This window comes from Pomacea canaliculata, linkage group LG10 (genome assembly GCF_003073045.1).
Source record: "Pomacea canaliculata isolate SZHN2017 linkage group LG10, ASM307304v1, whole genome shotgun sequence".
Taxonomy (NCBI): Eukaryota; Metazoa; Mollusca; class Gastropoda; order Architaenioglossa; family Ampullariidae; genus Pomacea; species Pomacea canaliculata.
The window spans coordinates 25,506,855-25,527,881 of record NC_037599.1 but is presented as its reverse complement, the minus strand read 5'-3'; the positions used below and the strand labels follow the sequence as shown (position 1 = coordinate 25,527,881).

At 37.2% G+C, this 21,027-nt stretch overlaps 2 protein-coding genes across 5 annotated transcripts in view; one reads left to right on the top strand and one right to left on the bottom strand.

The window, feature by feature from the left end:
- Positions 1–4,948, top strand: part of LOC112574514 (collagen alpha-1(XXII) chain-like) — a 79,393-nt gene extending 74,445 nt beyond the window's left edge. Inside the window, exon 37 of the mRNA XM_025255641.1 lies at positions 648–4,948. Within this exon, the coding sequence (XP_025111426.1) occupies positions 648–859 (212 nt within the window). The 3' untranslated portion in view covers positions 860–4,948. The remainder of the gene's footprint in view (positions 1–647) is intronic.
- Positions 4,306–18,531, bottom strand: LOC112573267 (39S ribosomal protein L13, mitochondrial-like). 4 transcript variants are annotated; one of them, XM_025253479.1, is made up of 9 exons: positions 18,398–18,466; positions 16,221–16,344; positions 15,104–15,160; positions 14,834–14,835; positions 14,462–14,555; positions 11,708–11,768; positions 10,973–11,059; positions 10,570–10,691; positions 4,306–6,291 (listed from the first exon to the last, which is right to left on the bottom strand). In XM_025253479.1, the coding sequence occupies exons 3-9, from the start codon at positions 15,136–15,138 to the stop codon at positions 6,216–6,218; spliced, it is 477 nt and encodes a 158-aa protein (XP_025109264.1). In that variant the 5' UTR covers positions 15,139–15,160; positions 16,221–16,344; positions 18,398–18,466; the 3' UTR covers positions 4,306–6,215. The 4 variants fall into 4 exon arrangements, with proteins under 4 accessions (XP_025109264.1, XP_025109266.1, XP_025109265.1 ...); XM_025253481.1 differs by having other exon boundaries at positions 15,104–15,157; XM_025253480.1 differs by having other exon boundaries at positions 18,443–18,457.
- Between the last annotated feature and the right edge of the window lie 2,496 nt (positions 18,532–21,027).

Genomic DNA, 21,027 nt, shown 5'->3' with positions numbered 1-21,027 from the left:
GAAAGAAATAATTGTGAACGAGAAATCCATTGCTATGCGTAAGCGACGAGCCATGATCGTTATCTCCCATCTTGCAGCCAGTTCGTATCAGTTTTTTTAGTTTCTCCGAGTACAGTTATAATTTTTTTTACACTAATTTGTTATTGTACTGTATTAATACCATGATTAATATATTACTTTACACTCACATTATATTGTTTTACATGTATATATTATTATTGCATGTATGTCCCTATTTCGCGGAAATTCGTTTATCGCGGCTGATCATGGCACCTATCCCCCGCGATAAACGAGGGAACACTGTACTTCCCGATTTATGAGTTCTCCGTCCTATATCGTTACATTCTTTCAGTTAATTTTACTACAAGACAACAAAACGCATATTTTGTTAAAATTTACACCACATAAATTCACTTTAAATGATCTTTAAAATGGAGTATGACAGTTGTTTTTATTGTAGGATATGAACTATAATTATTTTAAAATACCGGTCGAAATTTCATTCGCTGCTGCGCTGGCCGGGAGAGAACTGGCTACCGATGTTCTTGAACATAATCCTAATAGGCCAACTCCTTGGAGACACCTTTTACTTTTTCATGTGTATGACCTTTTCTACTGATTCTAAACGCTATCAATTTCTTTCACAGGCCCTGTTGGCCCAACTGGTGAAGGTATTATGGGTCGCCCTGGTGAAAGGGGTCCTCCAGGAAGTCCTGGTGCACATGGGCACCGTGGCATGCCTGGGCCACAAGGTCCACCAGGCTACTGTGAATACTGCAATTATGGAAGTCCTTCAGCCTTGGCAGCCTTCCACTATCAGCAAGTGGCCGCACGTGGAAATAACGTCAAGGGGCCATAAAATGACCTAAACCTGCCTCATCAGTCCTTGTCATCAACTCCTTCCTGTAGCAAGAATTCCCATGTTAAGCCATTATTTATTAGATTATACCTGGCTCTGTTGTTTTGTTTACAGTGTGTGGTAAGACCTAATTCTACTTTCTGCTTGCAGAGATACTCTGATTTGTCAGTTTCACTAACTGCAAGCTTCCAGCCCCTACTGATCTGCTATTTTCAAATGCATTTTTCCTGTAACATTAGCTGTATGCTTTGTCAGCCAGCACTTGATTCTCAATGCATTATGCTTTTTGCTATTTACTCCCTGCAGCTCTGAAATTTTTCATTATTTTTCACTGCATCTAACTTTATTTTGTTCATTCTGAAGCCTTTGTTTTTAAACTTCTCAAACTGCCATCTCATTTCACTGCTGTTAAATACACTTTGCATGCCTGACATCGGTGCCTTATGCATATCCATCCCTGCTGTCTTTAGTCATCAACAAGACAAAAGCATGGAAATAAAAACATCAAGGTGTTATAAAACACTTCTCACAAAATAGGAATGCACATTTTGAATACTTTGGACTGCCTGGTGAGAATCACACCCACTTTCAAGATTTTCCGCTTCAGTCTGCATGCTCAGAAATCATGCTTACACATTACAAATTATGATGTCATTTCTGTCTTTCACATTTTATATCTTTAGCCTGTTAAATGCATAATACTTATTCCATCCCAATAAATGAAAGCTCTTACTCCAGATTCTGCATTTATATTGAAAAATAACTTCAGTTTAGATGGCAGGTAGGTGAACTTATAAAGACCAGTTCTTACTTTTGCTTCACAACCTCTGTACACAAATTAACAAACAAGTGCAGCCCTATTATCTACGGATTGCACACACTCAACTACCAGTACCTCTACTACAGATCATGACAAGATGTTCTGTTTTCTTCAGTCTTGATCATATCTAGATCAATTTGTGGAGACCCTTCTGCTGTGTTCATTAAGTTGATTTCACAATGTATTAAAAACAAAAGATTCCAACTCAGGTGACTAATGGTAAAGGAATCTTTCTAATCTCTATCCTCAGGAAATATTATCTAAATTATAAATGCATGTCAATATCAAAGCATGTAGACAAGGAATGCAAGTCCTATGGCCTGTGCATGTCGAAGTTTATGTATTGAGATCACCACTGCATTTCAAGCAATGCTTTAGGATCCTTTGTACAATTTTGTAGCTATTTTATGTAGTCACATTTCAAGCTGTTTATAGGTATTTCTCGATTTTTTTTTTTTTCCGAAAAGATCTCTCCTCTCCTTATTAACAATGCACAATCTGCAGACTGGTCTTGAGTTGACTTCCTCTCACAGACTGGCCAGTTAACCCACCGTCAGCAATGTCTGTATGAGGCATGCTAGCATTATGTGTATTTTTCAAGGTGTGGGTACAGAGCAGTCTTGGAGATCTGGAAGCAACGTTTCCTTCAACTGTTGCATGGATGTTTTTTTCAGTGCACATTTCTAGACATATTGAAGCATAGTATAGTATGTTATGTCACCTCATTTTCTCCTCATCTAATGCTACAGGTTAGGGAAGGTGGTTTGGGCTGCATTTTTGGTCCCTCATGATGTCATTTCTCAAATGTGTGTGCAAACACCTTGGATGTCATTATTCATGTCAAGGATCATATCTACATGATAAAGTGCCTACTGTGTAATTTTAGAAAGGCTGTTATCCAACAGCCTGGACCAGCAGACATGCATTGGTGAATTCTGCACAAGAACTGAATAACTGAGAAATGAACACAAAATGTGTTACAATTCATGCTTTCCCAAGAAAAGCCATGCCTTATTCCCATGTGACAGACTTCTCAAACTGGCAGGTTGAGGTACAATGTACAGAAATGCTAACACTGACATTTCTTGTTCAAAGTAGCTGTTTCACTAGCGCTGTGGTGTATAGTGCAAGTGATCCAGCATCCATCACATCTACCTTCAAGATTTTCATTGGTAAAACCTTCAATACTTAAGGTTTAGAGAAATGGTATCGGTGAACAACTCTTTGGGTAGTCTTATGTGCATGTGCAAGTTCAATGTCAAGTTAAAATGATCACAATACAGTGTACCTTCACACGTATTCCTGGTATAGTATTCCTGGATAAATGATTGTCTAACCTTCACTTTTGTCCAGACCAAGAGGTGCATCACTGGGTATTCTCTGGAATAGTTTAGTATTGTGAGCTACACGGAGTGCTTATGGCACACAGGTGAAACAAGTACCATCGATCAGTAGCTTCTTCATGGAAATGGAAATAAAATGATAACAAGGATGATACTGCAGTTTACTGTTTCCTAATTCCAGGAATTTCAGTGACATCCCAAGAGACACCACTTGAATGCTTGTAATCTCCACAGATTTGCCTTGGTCTATTGGTAAGTGCAGGGGAAGAGGAGCCTCAAAGTTACTGCAGATACACCATGCAGTATTTACTATATGCATTGATCAAACTACCCCATTAAATACCTGTGCATGTTTAAATGACCACGTGAAACAGGCCAGCGTAAGTGCAAAACATGGATCTGCATTTCTGACTACAGAGAGCTGTGTGCAGCCATAAAATGCCTTCCAAGTCCCTTTCTCTCTCTTTTTTTTTTTTTTGTTGGAGGAAAGGGCAGGGGAGGGGAAGGAGTCACCATGATGTAACAATGGCTGAAGTCTGTCAGTGATACCTGCAGTAGTTTTATATCAATTTGTTTAAAATGGATTGTTTTATCAGCCAGTTTATATTGGACTACAGATACTGTCCACTGAGCTCTTATTTACGTTACATGATGCTGAATGCTTTTTACAGGTTTTATGATTACATGGTTCAAATATGTGCAAATGTTTGATATTTATTTTCTTCTCTGTAAGGGAAACAAACTGTTAAAGACGCAAATTTGCCTACCATTAAATATTTAGCCACAATAGTACTTCTACAGATGCATGTATTGATGCCGATTTTGACGATGAAATACAGCTAACACTTGTTTTGATGATCGCCAAAGCTTCAATTCAGGCAACATAATTCTGCATGTTTGTAAGTAGACAAATGCCTTTATGCCAACTTAAAAAAAACTTCCATAATGAACTAGTTGCTTCTTAAAGAATTGGACACAATGACAAGAGGTGCCTACAAGTGCTATCAATCCCGATTTCAGCTCTCAACTTTGTCAATCTTACACATGCCACATCTATGCACAGCAACCTGTGTGCACTTGCACACACACACACAGAGGCCAGTTTAATGATAATAATGAGATTTTATACACTGCTTCTCCAAAATTTGTTCAAAGCATTTCACAAATAAAAAAAAAAAATCCATTCATACAACAGACACACCCATAGAGTAAACAGACACTTTACGCAAGTGTGCAGTCGGCCATGGAAGGGTGAAGTGATTGAAATTTTAAAAAAAAGAATAAAAAGAAAAAGATGCGGTAAGTTTGGACTTATAGGTGGTCAAAGAATCAGAATGAGGAAGTTTGTAGGGACTAAATCAAGCTGAGACTGGGGATATGTGTGGAACATTTGCCTAAAGGTTTAGAAGAGCTGTGTCCTTTGTTTTTTTTGGTCATAATAAATGGCGGAATACTTGTGGAAATATATTCCAGTAATTTCCTATCATTGAAAACCTATAGCAAACAAATGTTTTAAAAGAAAACAGTTGACTAAATATTAACAAATCCCTTAAAACTAGAACCCTAAGAAAATAAGTTCCCAACCTCATCTCTGCAGCTACAAGAGCCGTCTAGTTTTGGGATAGTATTGTGATGACGCATTTTGCTTCTCACTGGCTCGAAAAGCAGGGTTAGCACTACAGGCACCTCTTTAAAGCATCAATGTAGATCACAGAACGAAGTTTACTATGATCTACAGCTACTCCAAATTTACTGTACATTTTAGATGTAGCGGAATTTTTCTTGTTGTATTTTGATGGGTATCTTTGGTTAAAAAAAAATGCTGAATTTGTTGTAACAGTGAAAGCACTGGAAATGCATGTATGCCTGCAGAAAAAAAAAATGATGATGAGATCTCTTATAGGAAATGAATGGTTTCATATATCAGACTGATATGTGTTGTCTGTAAGTGGTTTGCTTGTTAAAAAAAAAAAATCTTGAGTAGAGGGGGGGGGATTGGTGTTTTACGCCGTGTCAGCAACTGAGGCTATATTACGGCAAGGCAGCCAGCCCTGTAAACAGATGCCACTTGCAGAGAAAGAACAGCGTGCCCGAGACGAGAAATGAACTCTGGGCAGCCAAGCATCACTGTATTGGTGACAGGCGCTAACCGTTGCGCCACCGGACCGCCCTTATCTTGAGTAGAACAAGGATTGCTCCAAAGACCATGTACAAAATAAGCAAAGATGAAACAAAAATGAGTACTCAAACTATGCATGCCTTAAAATAAAGCAGAACAAACAGCCTGTTTGTGATGACTGTAAAACAAACTCTTCATAGGTGCAATTCACAACCTCTCCATCATCTGGAAGAAATTGTTTTTCCTAGGGAAATAAATAATAGTTTGATCATCCTACAGATTAAGGACACCTATGATGAGTTATGGTGTTTAAGTCATCAGTAGGTGGAGAAAGAAATGACATTCTGGTTTTTTCCCACCACTTACTACAGAATCTGTTTACCTCCACTTATCATTGAATCTGCCTATTTCGGGACGAAAGCTGGTAATGGATCTGAAAACAAACTGAACTGCACAGCTCTTAACTCTTTAACACTTCACAGCTGCCAAGTAGATGTGTTTTTCTTTTGACTGCTTGAGTAGACACTACTGCTAATATGAGGACCGAATATTTTGCATGATCACTGTGCATGGTGGACACAAAACTGCATTAGGCTCCACTTCAGCTGTGAAAAAATGTGCCACTGTAATTCCTGTTAGAAATTATTTTTCATTTAATAAAAAATCTGATCAATATCTTTCAGGATCACACAGAACTTACAGATATAATAATAGTTAAACATTGGTCAAGTGATAAATGTAGAAGAATGCTGATGTAGTGCACACGCTTCAAAGTCATGGTGTACAAGAATCCTTAAAGTGAAAAAAAAAAAACCCCTACAGCAAGACAGCACAATGAAGAATGCCACAGCCATTAGTGGATGAAGATGTCTATTGGAAGAAAAGACGCTGCACACGCATTGAAGAACATTCCACAACAGAGTCAAATGGTGCAACAAACATCACAGATCAGTAGGAGACACTAACATTCACACAGATCTACAGACAAGACAAAATGACGGCACTTCCCTACAGTCAGTTAAGGGGAAGAATATCAGCTAACCTAAAAATCATTTCGTATTAACAGCAAACCTATCATTTAAGTTTAAAATTCTTGGGCTTCTTTCTGGTGATGTGCCTTTTGTATTCATCCTTTACATAGTCAGCAGGCCTGCAACAATCAAGGTTAGTGTTAGTGATTTCACATGGTTAACAGTCAGGCAGTCTTAAAGCTGTTATTTTACAGTAGGCATAACTGACTTTACACTATCTTTACATACTAAACAATAAGACCAAATGAACTAATGCAGACATGAATGATATGAGATCTGCCTCAGAAAATATATGTGCACGTCACTCAATTCAAACACTATTTTGTCAATGAAACAGTTCACAATCAAAATACCAAAGAATCATTTGAGCACTAAAGTATAAACATGTCTGAGATGAACAAATGACATTTTTTTTTTAAAAAAACTTTCCTCACTAACAAGAAACAGGAGGCCTTAGGATTTTTTGGTGTAGCAGTCTGCTCATACACCAATACTACATTTTCATCCAAACAAAACAGATGAAGATTAGTGTAGTAATCAATGTAGTAAATAGTCAAACATCTGTTTCAAGACTCATGTACTGCTGCTAGCTCAACTTCTCTCTCCCCTGTTCTCTTTCACATATAATGCCTTACGAAATGATGTCAACATCATTGTGAAAAAATTATATCAATAGCATCAAAATATGTCCTCTGTCAATTGCAAGGGAAATGCTCTTTAAAAAAACAGTGGCATGTGCAGGCGTTGATGAGTGTGATCTTAATGTGCTTAATTCTTTTTATGCTTGCTTTTAGAAATATGACTTATCTCACAATATTTCCACACTAAAACACTCTCTGTTCCCCGAGCATGGGTTGGCAACTGCCCAGTCTTCAAGGCAAGGTAATGTTAACAAGGCTCCGGGTCCAGATAGGATGTGTGAACGCACCCTTCATTACTACGTCAAAAAACTCAGTGGAGTTTTACAACATTTATTCCAGCTGTCTGTGGATTCTGGTCACATTCTTGATATTAGGAAACTTTCACACATGGTCCTGTCCCTAGCATCACTAGGCCCAGTCAACCCAATGACTTCTGACCAGTCGCTCTTACATCAGTTATCATGAAATCCCTTGAGAAAATTGTAAGGAGCAAGGTTATGACGAATGTTGATCAACATCTTGACCTGCTACAGTTTGCCTACAGAGCTGGAAGAGGTGTCGATGATGATAAGCTGTTTATACTAAATACTCTGTACAAACATCTGGAGAAACCTGTGCAACCTCACTTGTTAACATACAGTCTAGTTTCAGACTTCCATCTATCCCATCAACTCGATCTCTGCATCCTGGACTTTTTAATAAACATGCAGCAGAGAAATTTTGTTAATGGTCTTTTCTCAGATCCTGCTGTCACCTGTATAGGTTCCCATCAAGGCTTCTACTTATCTTCACTACCATTCATACTATATACTAACAGCTGTAGAAGAACTATAGATAGGAACTTTCTTATAAAATTTGCTGAAGACACTGCCTTGCTGTCACTTTTGTATGATAGTAAACATATTTGCAGTGGAGCTCTTCCTGACTTCGTATTAAAAATCAAAATTTGTAAAGCGCATACTCACACTCCTAAAGAGCATGCTCTTAGCACTGAAGAACAAGAACAAAACACGGACAGCATAATAGGGGCAATAAAACAAATAACATATGAGCTATAAAAGAATAAACAACTGTACTAAACTAAGAATAAAATCAAATACAGAAAACACAATAAGGAACCAAATAACAAGAACAAGAGCTGGAAGTCTACAAGAGGGTGACGAACACTTCCTTGTCTTAAATGCCTGAAAGACTAAGGAAATGATCGTCAACTTTCGGATGAACAGGCCTAAGGCAGTCATCAGTACTATCCATGACGATAGCATCAAGGCAGTTGACTCATAAATATTCACCATCTGTGAAGGGACTGGAGAGACTACCTGTGATCATTAGTGTCACAGAAGCACACTCTGACAATAGAAAGGATAGATGTGTGCTTTGCCATTGCCACTGACCATGACTGCTTTTGTCAGTGCTGGTCTTCATGTGTTCAAACTGTTGTCTGTCGGTTGGTAAGATCTTGGTTTTCTGTTGGTGCCTGCTATCATATTGTCTACAAAGCAGAGGTGGCAAATCAGCACAGGTGGTAAGGGGCAGCTTTGACAGACACCTACAGTTATTTGAAAGAAAGTTCCAGTGGTACTGCCCTCACTGATGCTTTGATGTCTTGGATGAGACCCTCTTCAGCATTGAATTTTCACTTCACGTGACAGCCTCTCATGCCAGGCTCTGTCAAAAGATTTTTTAACTATACTCCCGCCTGGTCTAAAGTCAGCCTGTTCTGCTAGTAGTTCCTGGTTGTTGGTGCTGATGCAATTCTGTATTACTTTCAACATGACTTTACTTAAGTGTCAGATTACTGTTCTGAAATTCTACCACTATTTTATGATTGTTTTGTTTTGTTTTTTTGAAAGTGGTGCGTTCCTAAATTCTCTGCCACAAAGTAGTGACGGCCTTTGCTGTTTCATCCCCATCCTGCTTGAGCAGCTCAGCTTGGATGTTATCAATGCCAAGTGACTTTCCTCCCTTCAGAATGCATAACTCTCTTTCAACCTCTTCCTGCAGGAATTGTTGGTTTGTTGGCTCCAGTCTAGTTTTGATGGATGTTAGCATCTTTCAGCTCAAATCTGCAAATATCCTTACAATATTTAATCCATCAGTTGGGTACAGCAGTGCTTTCTGTGAGAAAGCAGCCATCAATGGCTAAGGTCTTCTGTCGATCTGACTTGCTCACAGAGATGGCAGATGTCATTTGTGTCCCAGGGTTGTTTCTTCTTCTTTTGATGCTCTAGCACTTCCTGAGCTATTGCCCTCAGTAGCATCTCTGTGATGTTTTCAGTGTCTACATCACATTCCATCAAGTTCAGTGTGGCAAATCTACCTCCATCTCTTGACTTTTTAGTTGTAGACAAATTCGTCTGGTGAGTGCCAAATTGCCATTTCCTTTGGGGGTGTAGAGTACTGGTTGAGGTGAGTCGATGGCTATGTGCGAATTCTAACAGTATGAGCCCTGCCGATGGTTTTGCCAAAGCCAAATGTACCCACTGTTTCTGTCCAATGACCTTGGCATTCCAGTCATAAAGTCCTTTCTTTGGGACTGCCTTTATGACTTTGTCTAGCTGTTGGTAAAACTTGTCCATTCTGAACATGGAAGTGGGAGTATATACTTGGACAATGGAGACATTATGAGACCTGACAGAGATAAGAATAGAGATCTGCCTGCTGCATCAATGCAGGTGCTTGAATGCAAGTCAACAAATGAAAAAGGATTAACATGAGATTGTGGACATTGCTTCATGACTGACAGCTAATTTACATAAATTTCATGAAAAATTGTGTGCTTGTAAACTGTTCAGAGATCAACTATGGTAGACAGTAGACGTACATCAGACCTCTGAATCACATACACACTTTCTACCCCCTGCTTCAATTATGAGATTCATGAATACATTTTGATTTTGTTTTTTATTCAAATATGGTTACATGTTGTAGTCAAACATGGTTACATGTTGTAGTAAAAGGTCAGTGATGACCAGAGGGACCAGAGATTATTTGTGAAGAAAAAGATTTTGTGCCACCTACCTACTACTGAATCCTTTAAACGTGCACTGAAAACACACCTCTTCCATAAACATTACTCCTAACAACCTTTCCCATAATGGTAGTCCTTATTCACACCCTTCCTTTTGCAATATCATGTTACTCTAAGTTCTTGCTCTTGGGTTCCTCTTTGTGTCTTCTGTATTTGATTTTATTTTTCATTATCACTGTTGTTTATTATTTTATAGTTCATATGTTATGTTATTTGTTTTCCTGTCCTTCATATGCTGTCCATGTTCGGTTCTTGTTCTTAGGCATTGAGAGCATACACCTTAGGAGTGTGAGTATGCACTTCGCAAATTTTGCCTTTATTATTATTAAAGTATACAGCTTCATTTTACTGACCTTAGTTTTGCACTTTTTCTTATCTATTCTGTTTGCCTGCTGACTCGCTACACCATTTTTTCTTTTATCTTTCTCTCTACTGCAGCCTAAATCTTAAAATTTAAACAGCTGCCAATAACATGCGATTAAATGTCAGCCTTCTACACATATTCAGCCTTATGACGCCAGCCTGGTATACAAAGTGGCTGTGCTTCTAATGCAACTTTTCAAGGAAGTTAACCCTATGATTGTTCACATTTTCGTCCTTTTAACAGCACTTTTCAAAACTAACTCTGCATTTCCTTCAATACAGCTTACCCTAAAAGCATCATTAAACAACTCTACTGTCTCGGCAAATATATACTGTCAAATTAAGTCACAAAAATCACTCACCAGTCAAAGAGTTTGGGAAATTCTGTAATCTCCTTTTCTGAATACTCATCAAGACGTTTAGGCACTTCCTGAACCTGGATAATCTGATCTGACAAGTTTTCCTGTATCTCATCTGGGATCTTCTACAAATTAAAAAATTAATTTTCAAATAGAATCTGATCATAATTCCATGAAAAATTTAACTACCAGTCTAAACATCTGCCCACACAGATCCTACCTAACAACTCAACTACCACCTTCCTTTCCCACCTCCAACCCTGTTTGCCCACATACTTCCCACCAACAGACATGGGCATAAATCATGCATTCATTGTCTCTTTCAAACCTTCAAGCAGTTTTTAGTTACATATTCCATTTACCAATTCTCCACTAGGATCTCTTTGAAAACATTACTGCAACTCACATCATCTGGGTAAAGATGCAGTCGTTGAATCTGATAACGACGTTGTAAGGTGCCAGGCATACGAGTATATACGGACTTGTACATTATCTGAAACATTCACAAAGAAAAGACTGACTTTACTTGCAGATCTCCTGGTTTGGGGTTACTGATTTGTACTAACCTAATTTTTACTTAGATTATTCAGATTCAGTATGCTGACACACTTAAAATATTTAACAGACTGAAAGATATCTCAAACTCAGAAGGAATGAAGACCAGCACTGACAAGTAAAGCAATGGACACTGATGATGATAAAGCAGATATCTATATGAACAGAGTAAGGCCTGAAAAGGTAAAACAGCTTATAAGGCCAGACATGCTAGGTGGGAGGAGAATGGAGGGGGTGTTGATGTTTTACACTGTAACTTTTTTGTGAAGAGTGCAGTCATCAATGATTGTGAGTGTGAGTGTACATCTAAATGTAACTACACTTGCAGCACTCTTCTACTTTTTACATGCAAAAGGGTCCAGCCAACGTTTAGCACATTTAACGTTTTGAAAGAAGGCAATGAAATGGGGAAAAAAAACCCCAACCCAATTATCTACAATCTATATAAAGTTTACAATTCCCCTCACATTTGACACTTAACAGTCTAGACGATCTGCCAATTGATTGGGTAATCCGAGATACGCATCACATACATCTATCTCTTTAGTGCTACATGTCACAACATCTATAAAACAATAATTCTTACTAGTGTTGGGTCAATTTCATGAACTCTCCATGCTGATGCTTGGCTGAACCCACCAGGGAATCTGTTGAATTAAAACAGTAGCTATCTTTAACACAGTGTGTTTAGTGTCAATGACAAGGACCCTTGCACAGTAGCTGCCTAGTAATTACTACATGGAAAAATTATTTCCAAGTTAGGCATACACTAGTCAACATTAAAATATTAATGACTTAAAAAGGTCTTAATCTGTAGCATCTTGGTGTGCTGAACACAAATATGATCATGAAATTTTTTTTTATTGGATCTCGTTTTGAAGATATTTGATATAGTTCATTTTTTCTGTTTCACTGTAAAAATGTATCCAGTAGAACTGTGACAACACCCTAAATAAGCCTAGAATTATGTATTATTGCATTACATTGATAATACCACCATGCATACATCATCCAGAGTTTATCGCATCATTTTCTGATGCAATGCAGTACTACTGCCAGATGGTTGCTGAAGTAAGCTGACGTCAGCAGTGTACTATATAAAACCCAGTCAGAAAGGTTGAGCATTTAAAGTAATTTAGACTTCGTGGGATACAGTTTAAGCTACTGTTACATAAAACTGTTATTATTTTATCCATTCAGGTACAATACACAACACTAAAGGCTTCAAAGTACGTTAATACCATGGATTCTCGGTGTTTGTACAAGTCTGAAAAAACTTTATCAACTTTATTGTCAAATGACGCAGAATTATAGTTTCCTGTTCTAGGTTTAATACCACCACCCAGCAGGGTCGCTCAAAATTTCAGATATAATCTAGAATGCCCTTTTCAAAGCAGCATATATTCGATTTGACTTGAAGATATCGGTGGTAATAGTAGGGAGAATCATATGGTCGCACGAAAAATGCCAAAAAACACATCACTACCAAAAGTTACTTTATCAAACTTCAATAAAACCAAACTGTCAACCATGCACTGTAGGCTATGCACAAACTCACTAAATTTTTAACACAAACAAAGATCCCTCCGGAAGCTCTTCCTTGCAAAGTAAGTTTAGAAGCAGGACTAAAGTATTGTTCTAAGTCCAGTTTACCGTTTAATTCAAGAACTGTCTCTGTAAAACATACAATATCAAACCTGTAAATGGAGCGTACAAACTCAGCATTGTGTATTTTTGTAAGCAAACCTATGTTCAAGTTCAAGATGTGAACAATTCTCATGGGCAAGTCCCGTGCTGTGTCCTGTTAAACCTTATTATCTTTGTGATGCGGATACTGGCGCGCTATAAAACTACATCATCATCATCATCACCTTAGCACAGACACCCCATGCCTCACCTCATGTAGTTACTGGGTCAGTATTTAAACCAGTTCCAACCCCGTCTTTACCTTTGCCCTGGGCCGGAGCCACACCTGTCTCTTGTGCATTAAAGGGACGATGCTGAATGGGTCCCTTTACGACCAGCCTGTCTTGTACTCATGTAATCCCTAGGAACGATGATCTCTTGAAACCTCTGTTAAGCTGTGAGATCACGCAACACCTTAACACCTTGTTCACTAAGCTTGTTTCTGCCTTTTTTAAGCACATCCATCTTGTCTGTCCATCGAGTAAAACGAGTTATGATGCGGCATGGCTTATGCTTATGATGTGGACTTTCCCGGTGTGCATGGACTATGTCAGATAGTGCCTAGACTTTATCAGGAACAGCGTCCACCACCTTCTGAGCATAAATGGAGAATGTTTCTTTGTCCGATTCTTGTATTTCATAGAATTTAAGATTGCCTTTCCTTGAATATGCCTTATTCATTTGTAGTTAACGTGAACTAACCCTGAACTCTTATATCCTACCTTTCATGTCCGTAACTGTACAAGTTGTTTCTTAAAAACTGAGAACTTGATCGAATTCCTCTTCTACATGCACAATTCTGGATTGTAGGTCACTGATGTCAGACCCAATAGAACTCAGAATATCTTGGACAGAACTTAGCTGATCTTTCACTGAGTTAAAACCAGCCATTAACTGTTCTTATTGCTGTTAAAACACGTTAGTGAGCATTAATTTCAAATCGTTAGAGCCAACATCGCTAGGACTGGTGTTAAAATCAGTTTTCTCTGAGTTCTGATTGGAACCTGGGTTTTTAGCTCCACGTCCCCAGAACACAACCATATGCTAGCGATTATGGCTGCTAGTAGTGCACACCATACCCTCAAAATCCAGGCCTTGCTGCGTAATCACGTTGACACCAAGCTTGCTTTGTCATGAAAGACCAGAAAGTCCACACAAATTGACCACAAATATCCTAAAAGTTGAACACTCTGCCGGCATAGTTAGCAGCACCACCCAGGACACAGATCACAATGGATAAATTGAAATTGCTGGCATCTGCCAGCAGAATCCAGAGTCTCAAAAGAATAGGAATAAAACATTAACATGCATGTATATATTTATTACATAAAATAGCCAGACTGGCTGCATCAGAAGACTACAGGATTGAAAGATATAAGGAACAAGAGTAAAACATTAGAATCTGAAGATAAGGGATAACAACTACTTGATTTCCCTTTCCTCTCCTAATATAGCCAGGTTAAACTGTTGTCACATCTGCTGAAATCCCCAAATGTGCATGCTCACATGAATGAGGCACAAGTTTGGGCATCATCACTTTCACAAGTTTTCAGTACATAATCTATGAGACACAAAGCATGAATCCCCATTTTTGCCTTTCTAACATTCAATTTTTAAATGCACACTTTCCCATTCCACTTCAAGAGGAACTTACGCAGTGTGATGAAAGTATTTAAATGTCCTCCAGTATGTGCCAGGCATGGCAATGTCTTTAGTGTTAATGACAACCACATGATCTCCAACATCACCTGTACACATACACGCACAAAATGTGCACAATTCTTTTAGAGAGTGAGAAAGATTTGATCTGATTAAACTCAACTTGGTGTCAAATTAAGTCATAAGGTGTAAAATATAATACACAATAGTATGACAAAGACAATAATCAGCTTTATTTATCCCAGTGGGCAATTTGAACATGATTAGCAGAGCACTTTAAAATATGTGAAATGATGTATTCATGGATATCAATTTATATTTGTCAATTATGTTAAATTCAGTTTTTATTAGTAAAGGGGTTGATGACATCTAACTTCAAACCAAGTCATAATATTTTTATTATGGGAGATGATTTTTGAAGTGAATGATAAAGAATAAAGATCAAAACTATTAATTTTGAATGCTTGCATTACTCTCTGTAAACAGAATTTTGGGTTCAATTTCTACATTCACAGTCTTTGTAATTCAACTGCCAACTGGGATTGTGAATTATTTCTTTATACTTGCTGGCATTTTTTTGAGTAGTATTCCTGTTAAAATATACAAAAGCATTTAGTAATGTTGACACAATACTTACATATACCCACTATAAAAGAAACACATTGAAGTCATTTATATGCGCTGCTTGTGCCTACTTATTCGCCAGAAACAAAAAAAAAAATATAACATATTTGATACATCCATATTCTCAGGGAAAAACCACTTTAAATCAATTAGTCTTTGAGTCAGTCCAAGTAATTTCAGTTTATACTAAGTTTCATTGATGTAGCCATTTTTTTTAAAACCATTACTAATGAATGGTAAAACCCCTTTAGGTATTTATTTTCAAACCACTTTTTTTCCTACACGTTTGTGTGCATGTGTATATATATTCATTTAAATGTATAGATTAGCAAGGAGTTATAAATAAAATCTTCCTATATAAAAATCCGCCCAAATCATGTTTAAACTGTAAGGAGTCTCGGTAAAGAAATCAACAATTTTGCCTTCATTCCATGAACTATGACAATAAACACCTATAAATTTATATTCATTTATTTAAAAGTTGAAAATAAAGCTCTCAAAACCATATCAGCCTATTTTTTGGGGGTCATTTTACCTTTTGCTCACTCATGCTTACTTATTCCATTTATATGTTTTCTTTCACTACCTTGCCACTTGCATAAATATATTTTTAAAGTGCATTCTCACATTATACCAAGTTTAGTTTCTCACTCTTTCACTGCACATGGCTATGGCAGGAAAGAATAGTCTGACCCCTGGGAGGTGAAGAGCATACAAGGTGCCTTACCTTACCCTCACCTTTCTTTCTCATTCTTATAAAAAAAAAAGAAAGCTAGGCCTTTAAAAGTATTGACTGAAAGCTCCCCTACATTCAGACAGGACTATTTAACACAAAAATCATTATTAAGCACCTCTATTTTCATAAAACCCTGACCACAATTAAGGAGCAATTCACTAAAAATATAAGCACTTCTAAGCCTCTATTTTGACTACTACCAAATCTACAAACTTATAAGCAACTGTAAGGACCTTACACACCCTGGTCAGTGATAGTATTATCATGATAATAACAATGAATAACTGCTTAAGACTTTTCAGAAGTGCTTTTCATTTTCTTATCTGTGTGCACCTACATTTTTCAATCTTGCCCTCTAATAAAAGCAGATTAAGACTATTTAGTGAATACTTACTTGCAGGATGGAAGATAGGCTTATGTTTTCCCTGTAAATAAGGTATTATGCGATGAGCTGATAGGTGCGGACATTGATGACTTGCATCGTAAAGCCACCAAAGGCGAGCAAATGTACCCCATTGCTGGAAAAATATGAGCAATCAGTCCATTAGTGCCAATATATTCTATGTACCATAAATTTAGGATTATAAACCAAAACTTTTTTCTCCAACTTTAAACCCTGCAGCTTGCCTGAAGATTTTTTTAAGATTCCAATAATTTTTTTTGATGAGCTCCATTTTAGAGTCTTAACTGTTCACATTTTAAACCAAAGCTGCATATAACTGAAACATTCAGATCAGTTGCTGAAGCACACTCCCTCATCACGCTGGAAATGAGACCAAAAGATAATGATGCAGCTTTCAAGATGTATATATTTGCGGCTTATAAACCAGCGTAATTTATTTGTGAAAAATGTAGAGATTAAAAAAAAAAAATTTAGTAGATGCAGCTTGTGTACAGGTGTACTCAACAGACTGAAATTTACGGAAAAAATCTTCTTGGAAAATACTTTCCCCTAAAATAAATAAATTTACATAATCACAATCACTAAAGAATGATAACAATGGTCAAAACAGAAATTATTACTGACTTAAAAAGTTCCTAATCTGTAGTATCTTGGTGCTACACACGAATACAATAGTGAAAATTTTTTATTGGTTCTTATTTTGATGATATAGTTCGCTTTCTATGTTTAAATTTATCCAGTGGGACTGTAACAACATCCTAAATAAGTAGTCTACTATATATAGCCCAGTCAGAAAGGTTGAGCATTTAAAATATTTCAGACTTAGTGGGATACAGTTTTAGCTACTATTACATAAAACAGTTATTATTTTATCCATTCAGTTACAATACACAACACTAATGCCTCTAAAGCGCATTAGTACCATGGACAGTATTTGCTGTATTTGTGATTTGTAGGGAAGTGACATTTGCAAAACAGAAGAAAGATACCACTTCTCCAAATGAAGACAACACATCATCTTTACTGTTGATGCACAACAGCAAAGCAAGACAAGCCTGGGGCCCCGCATACATGGTGTGTTACATGCACAACACAGTTTTCATAGTGGTTGAATGGCAAAAGACCATCAATGCCGTTTGCAGTACTCATGATGTGGAGAGCCAATTAACCACAGAAATGACTGTTAGTTCTGCTTGGTTCTTCCTCATTCATGCATAAGAAAGCTAAAGAAGTCAAGAATATTCCATTTGCATTGAGACCAGTTCCACATGGTGAGGGAGTTCAGATTCCAGAACCTTCAGCAGAATATTCTCTTGATTAGGCTAATGAGGATGAAGCTGAGCCGACCTGTTCTCCTGGTTAGTCAGCATGCAGTGATCCAGATTTTCACTGTTTCATCTTCAACCCCACACAGAATAATAAAGGAAACACTAAGCGACCTGGTTCGTGATGTGGACTCATCTAAGAACAAGACAGAATTACTAGGTTGAAGACTCCAACAATGAAATCTTCAAGGGTGATGCATGGAATTCTTTTCGCTTAGCGTCTACAAACTTTCTCTGCAATGTTAGGGTAGAAAACTACAATGAACTAGTAGAAGTCATGCTGATGCAGTATCAGAAACTTAGCTGCATATGCCTCTAAAGATCTACTTCATTCCCAAATGGATTTTTTTTTCTGACAACTGTGGTATGGTTAGTGATAAACATTGCAAAGGCTTTATCAAGACAACCCAACAATGGAAAAAAGATGCCAGGGAAAATTGTCCAGTAACATACTGGCGGAATACTGTTGGACACTCTTCAGAGATGCTCTAAGACGTAGTCTATGATTATTTTTTTTGCAGGTATTAACCACAGGTCAATTACTATTAGCATGCATTTCGTGACGTACCCAGTATTTCTTGCAGATTATAAAAAACTATAGCTACTTTTGCATTTTATTGTCATATTTGTGTTGAGCACTTAAAATTCGATAAGAAATGACTGATTTTATTTCAGTTACATTACTTTCGTACACGTTTGTTGACCAGTCATGAAGAACATCTTAGCAAAGGCACAGCTATTATTATACAGCCGGTTAAACTAGACCCAACAGGGTTAGGTTCATGGCCTTACATGCTACACGTTGAAAGCATTTTGTTTGAAAAGACAAAAGAGAAAAATTACCAACGACCCTATTATAAGTGTTTACAGCAATGGTTCGGTACTCACAACCACGCGTTTGTGCGCCATTTTGATCCTATGTGACCTTGCGTTCACGTCATCTCCGTCTCGCGAGCCGAACCAGAGAGCTTAGATGTAGAGAGGGTGCACTCCTTCTTTATCCTTACTTGTTAAGAAAAGTAGTGACGGAGTTGCGTCCCTTCGAAAAAAGATGCTACGCCGCAGTTGCTACTATCAACCACTACTAAACAAAGTCGGCGCTAGCAGTGTTTATCTTTGGAGTAAATGTCTAGGTGTTTGCGATATGAAATGACCTTTATCTAAGAACAGATTTTTGTGTCTTTTTCATGGGAAATTGCTTAGATGAGTGTAGTTTGGGAGAGTTTTAATACATGTATGACAGCTGACTATATTTAAAAAGGATAACTTTTATAAATTCAAAACAGCACATCCATGAGCACAAATTGCATTTATTTAAAATCCATAAAAATCTAATTTATGAGAATTATTAATATGAGAAAAGCAGTTAAAAACAGAATTACACATGAAATAAACAAGCCACATTCAGAAAGACTTGCTCACATCTACTGAGACATATAGATTTCTGTTTACATACAAGCATGGGCAATAAATTCTCACACAAATCATAATAATCATAATTAATAACAAATCATAATACTACTATTAATAATAATGTATATATTTATATACATTCATATCCCTTGTTGTAATAACATTGGTTGACAATTGAAAGATAACAGCTATGCTTACTATGAAATATACAGCAAGCAGATACTCAAAAGGGATCATTCTCACATGTACTTTAAATGAAGATTTATAACATTTTCTTTCACACTTTTCTATAATAATTTTAAATTACTTTAGCTTAAAAGCTACAAATGATGTAACTTCAACATTTTTTGATTTCTTTTTGCTCCCTTTTTCAAAAAAGGACACAGAGCTATCTTTCAAAGAAAAATGAAGGCGAACATTGATAAATAGATTAATCACACTTCCTTTCAGATCACATGCACCAAGTGGACAACAGAGGTCAATGCTTTTTAGCTCTTCCCACAGAAGTCGAATCAACTGAGATTTAACTTTTTTCCCAGGAAGTAACTGGTCAATATTTTTACAACATGTACACTCTAATATCTTGACTGTCTCACTCAGAATTTTTGCTTTTTTGGTGGTGGTTGTATGGAGAAAATAGTCAGAGGGTCACTACAGTTATCATCAAAATTATTGAAAGTGATATTTACTTTATCAATAATGTCTTTGTCATTTAAACAATCGATGTCATGGTCATAGTCATTCTCGTCAATATCTACATTACATATCATTATGTCCTGTTGTTTGTCAGTGGTCACAGATGTCAGAGTCAATAAAGAGCTGTCATTGTCCTTCTGGCAATTAGTTCCACTACTGTGATGAAACAGGTTCTCAATCATGATCTGACGGAAGAATAATCTAAACTGTTCTGCAGTGGGATTATGTAGATGCTCCCCTTTTCCCTGAAAGCAAGAAAAAAAAGTCTTCTAAGCAGTCTTGATTCAGTTTTTCTGTAAGAAGTAATGAAATACCATGATTTGTCTGAAGCTCGTCAAAAAGCTCAAGCAGAGCCTGCACAGCCATCTTCCACCCTGTCAGACAAGGTAGTGCATTGGATGAGGGTGTTTCAACAGTGTCCAACCATTGCAAAGTGTCACAGAGAAACTCTTTATGCCCAGATGCAAGCTATGATCATCATTAGCCTTATGTGCCAGTTAGAGTGATCTCTCATGATAAATGTTAATTAAAAAATAAAATATGACAGAAAGAAAGGTCCATGATGGTAAAATGTGGCTTAGTAATATATATTGGAATATATCATTATCTAATAATCATAAGTTATCAACCTTGAATGGTGGATTTGGAATGGCGAAAATTGTGGGTACTGCATTCCAGACAAGACTTTTTTGGGGGTTTGACAGTTGTACTGACTTTCCTCGAAATGATCCGAGCAAAGACAGTATCCTTTTCCATACACATCAGATGGTGTAAGATGGTCAAAATCTTTCCTTCTCGTAAAGTTCATCCATATTTTGCACCTGTTGTAATGATTTTTTCAATATATTAATAACAAATCTTTTTATAACACCTCACCCCAGTTGCGAATGCCTTAAATGAAAATACTATAACAAATTTAAATAGGTTTGTAATCAGATAAGTGAGAATTCATCACACAGTTTCACAGTATAATCAGTAAAGTCGTTTTAATAATCATAGAAATCGAGCAAACGCGTTGTAGTAGACTGCTCTCAACTACAATACACTAATGGATCGTAATTTGAGAATAAATTTTTAGCTTACCTCTCTTCGTCCTTTGGGAAACTGGAAACGTTTTTCTTTTGAGGTTGATTTAAATCTGGCGTTCTGACAGTTAATTGCAGAACAAAATTGCCCACCTTGCCTCAGACGATCGTCTTGTGTCATGTTGTTTCGTAGCATCACGTTACGAAAGATAACTCTAACCGACGAGTTTTCCCGCGGTCACGAGTGAACCCTCTCTACATCTAAGCTCTCTGGCCGAACTCTGCGCTTTCCGTGACGTTTATAGCACTGTGTTATTGACATGACGTCATCAAAACAAA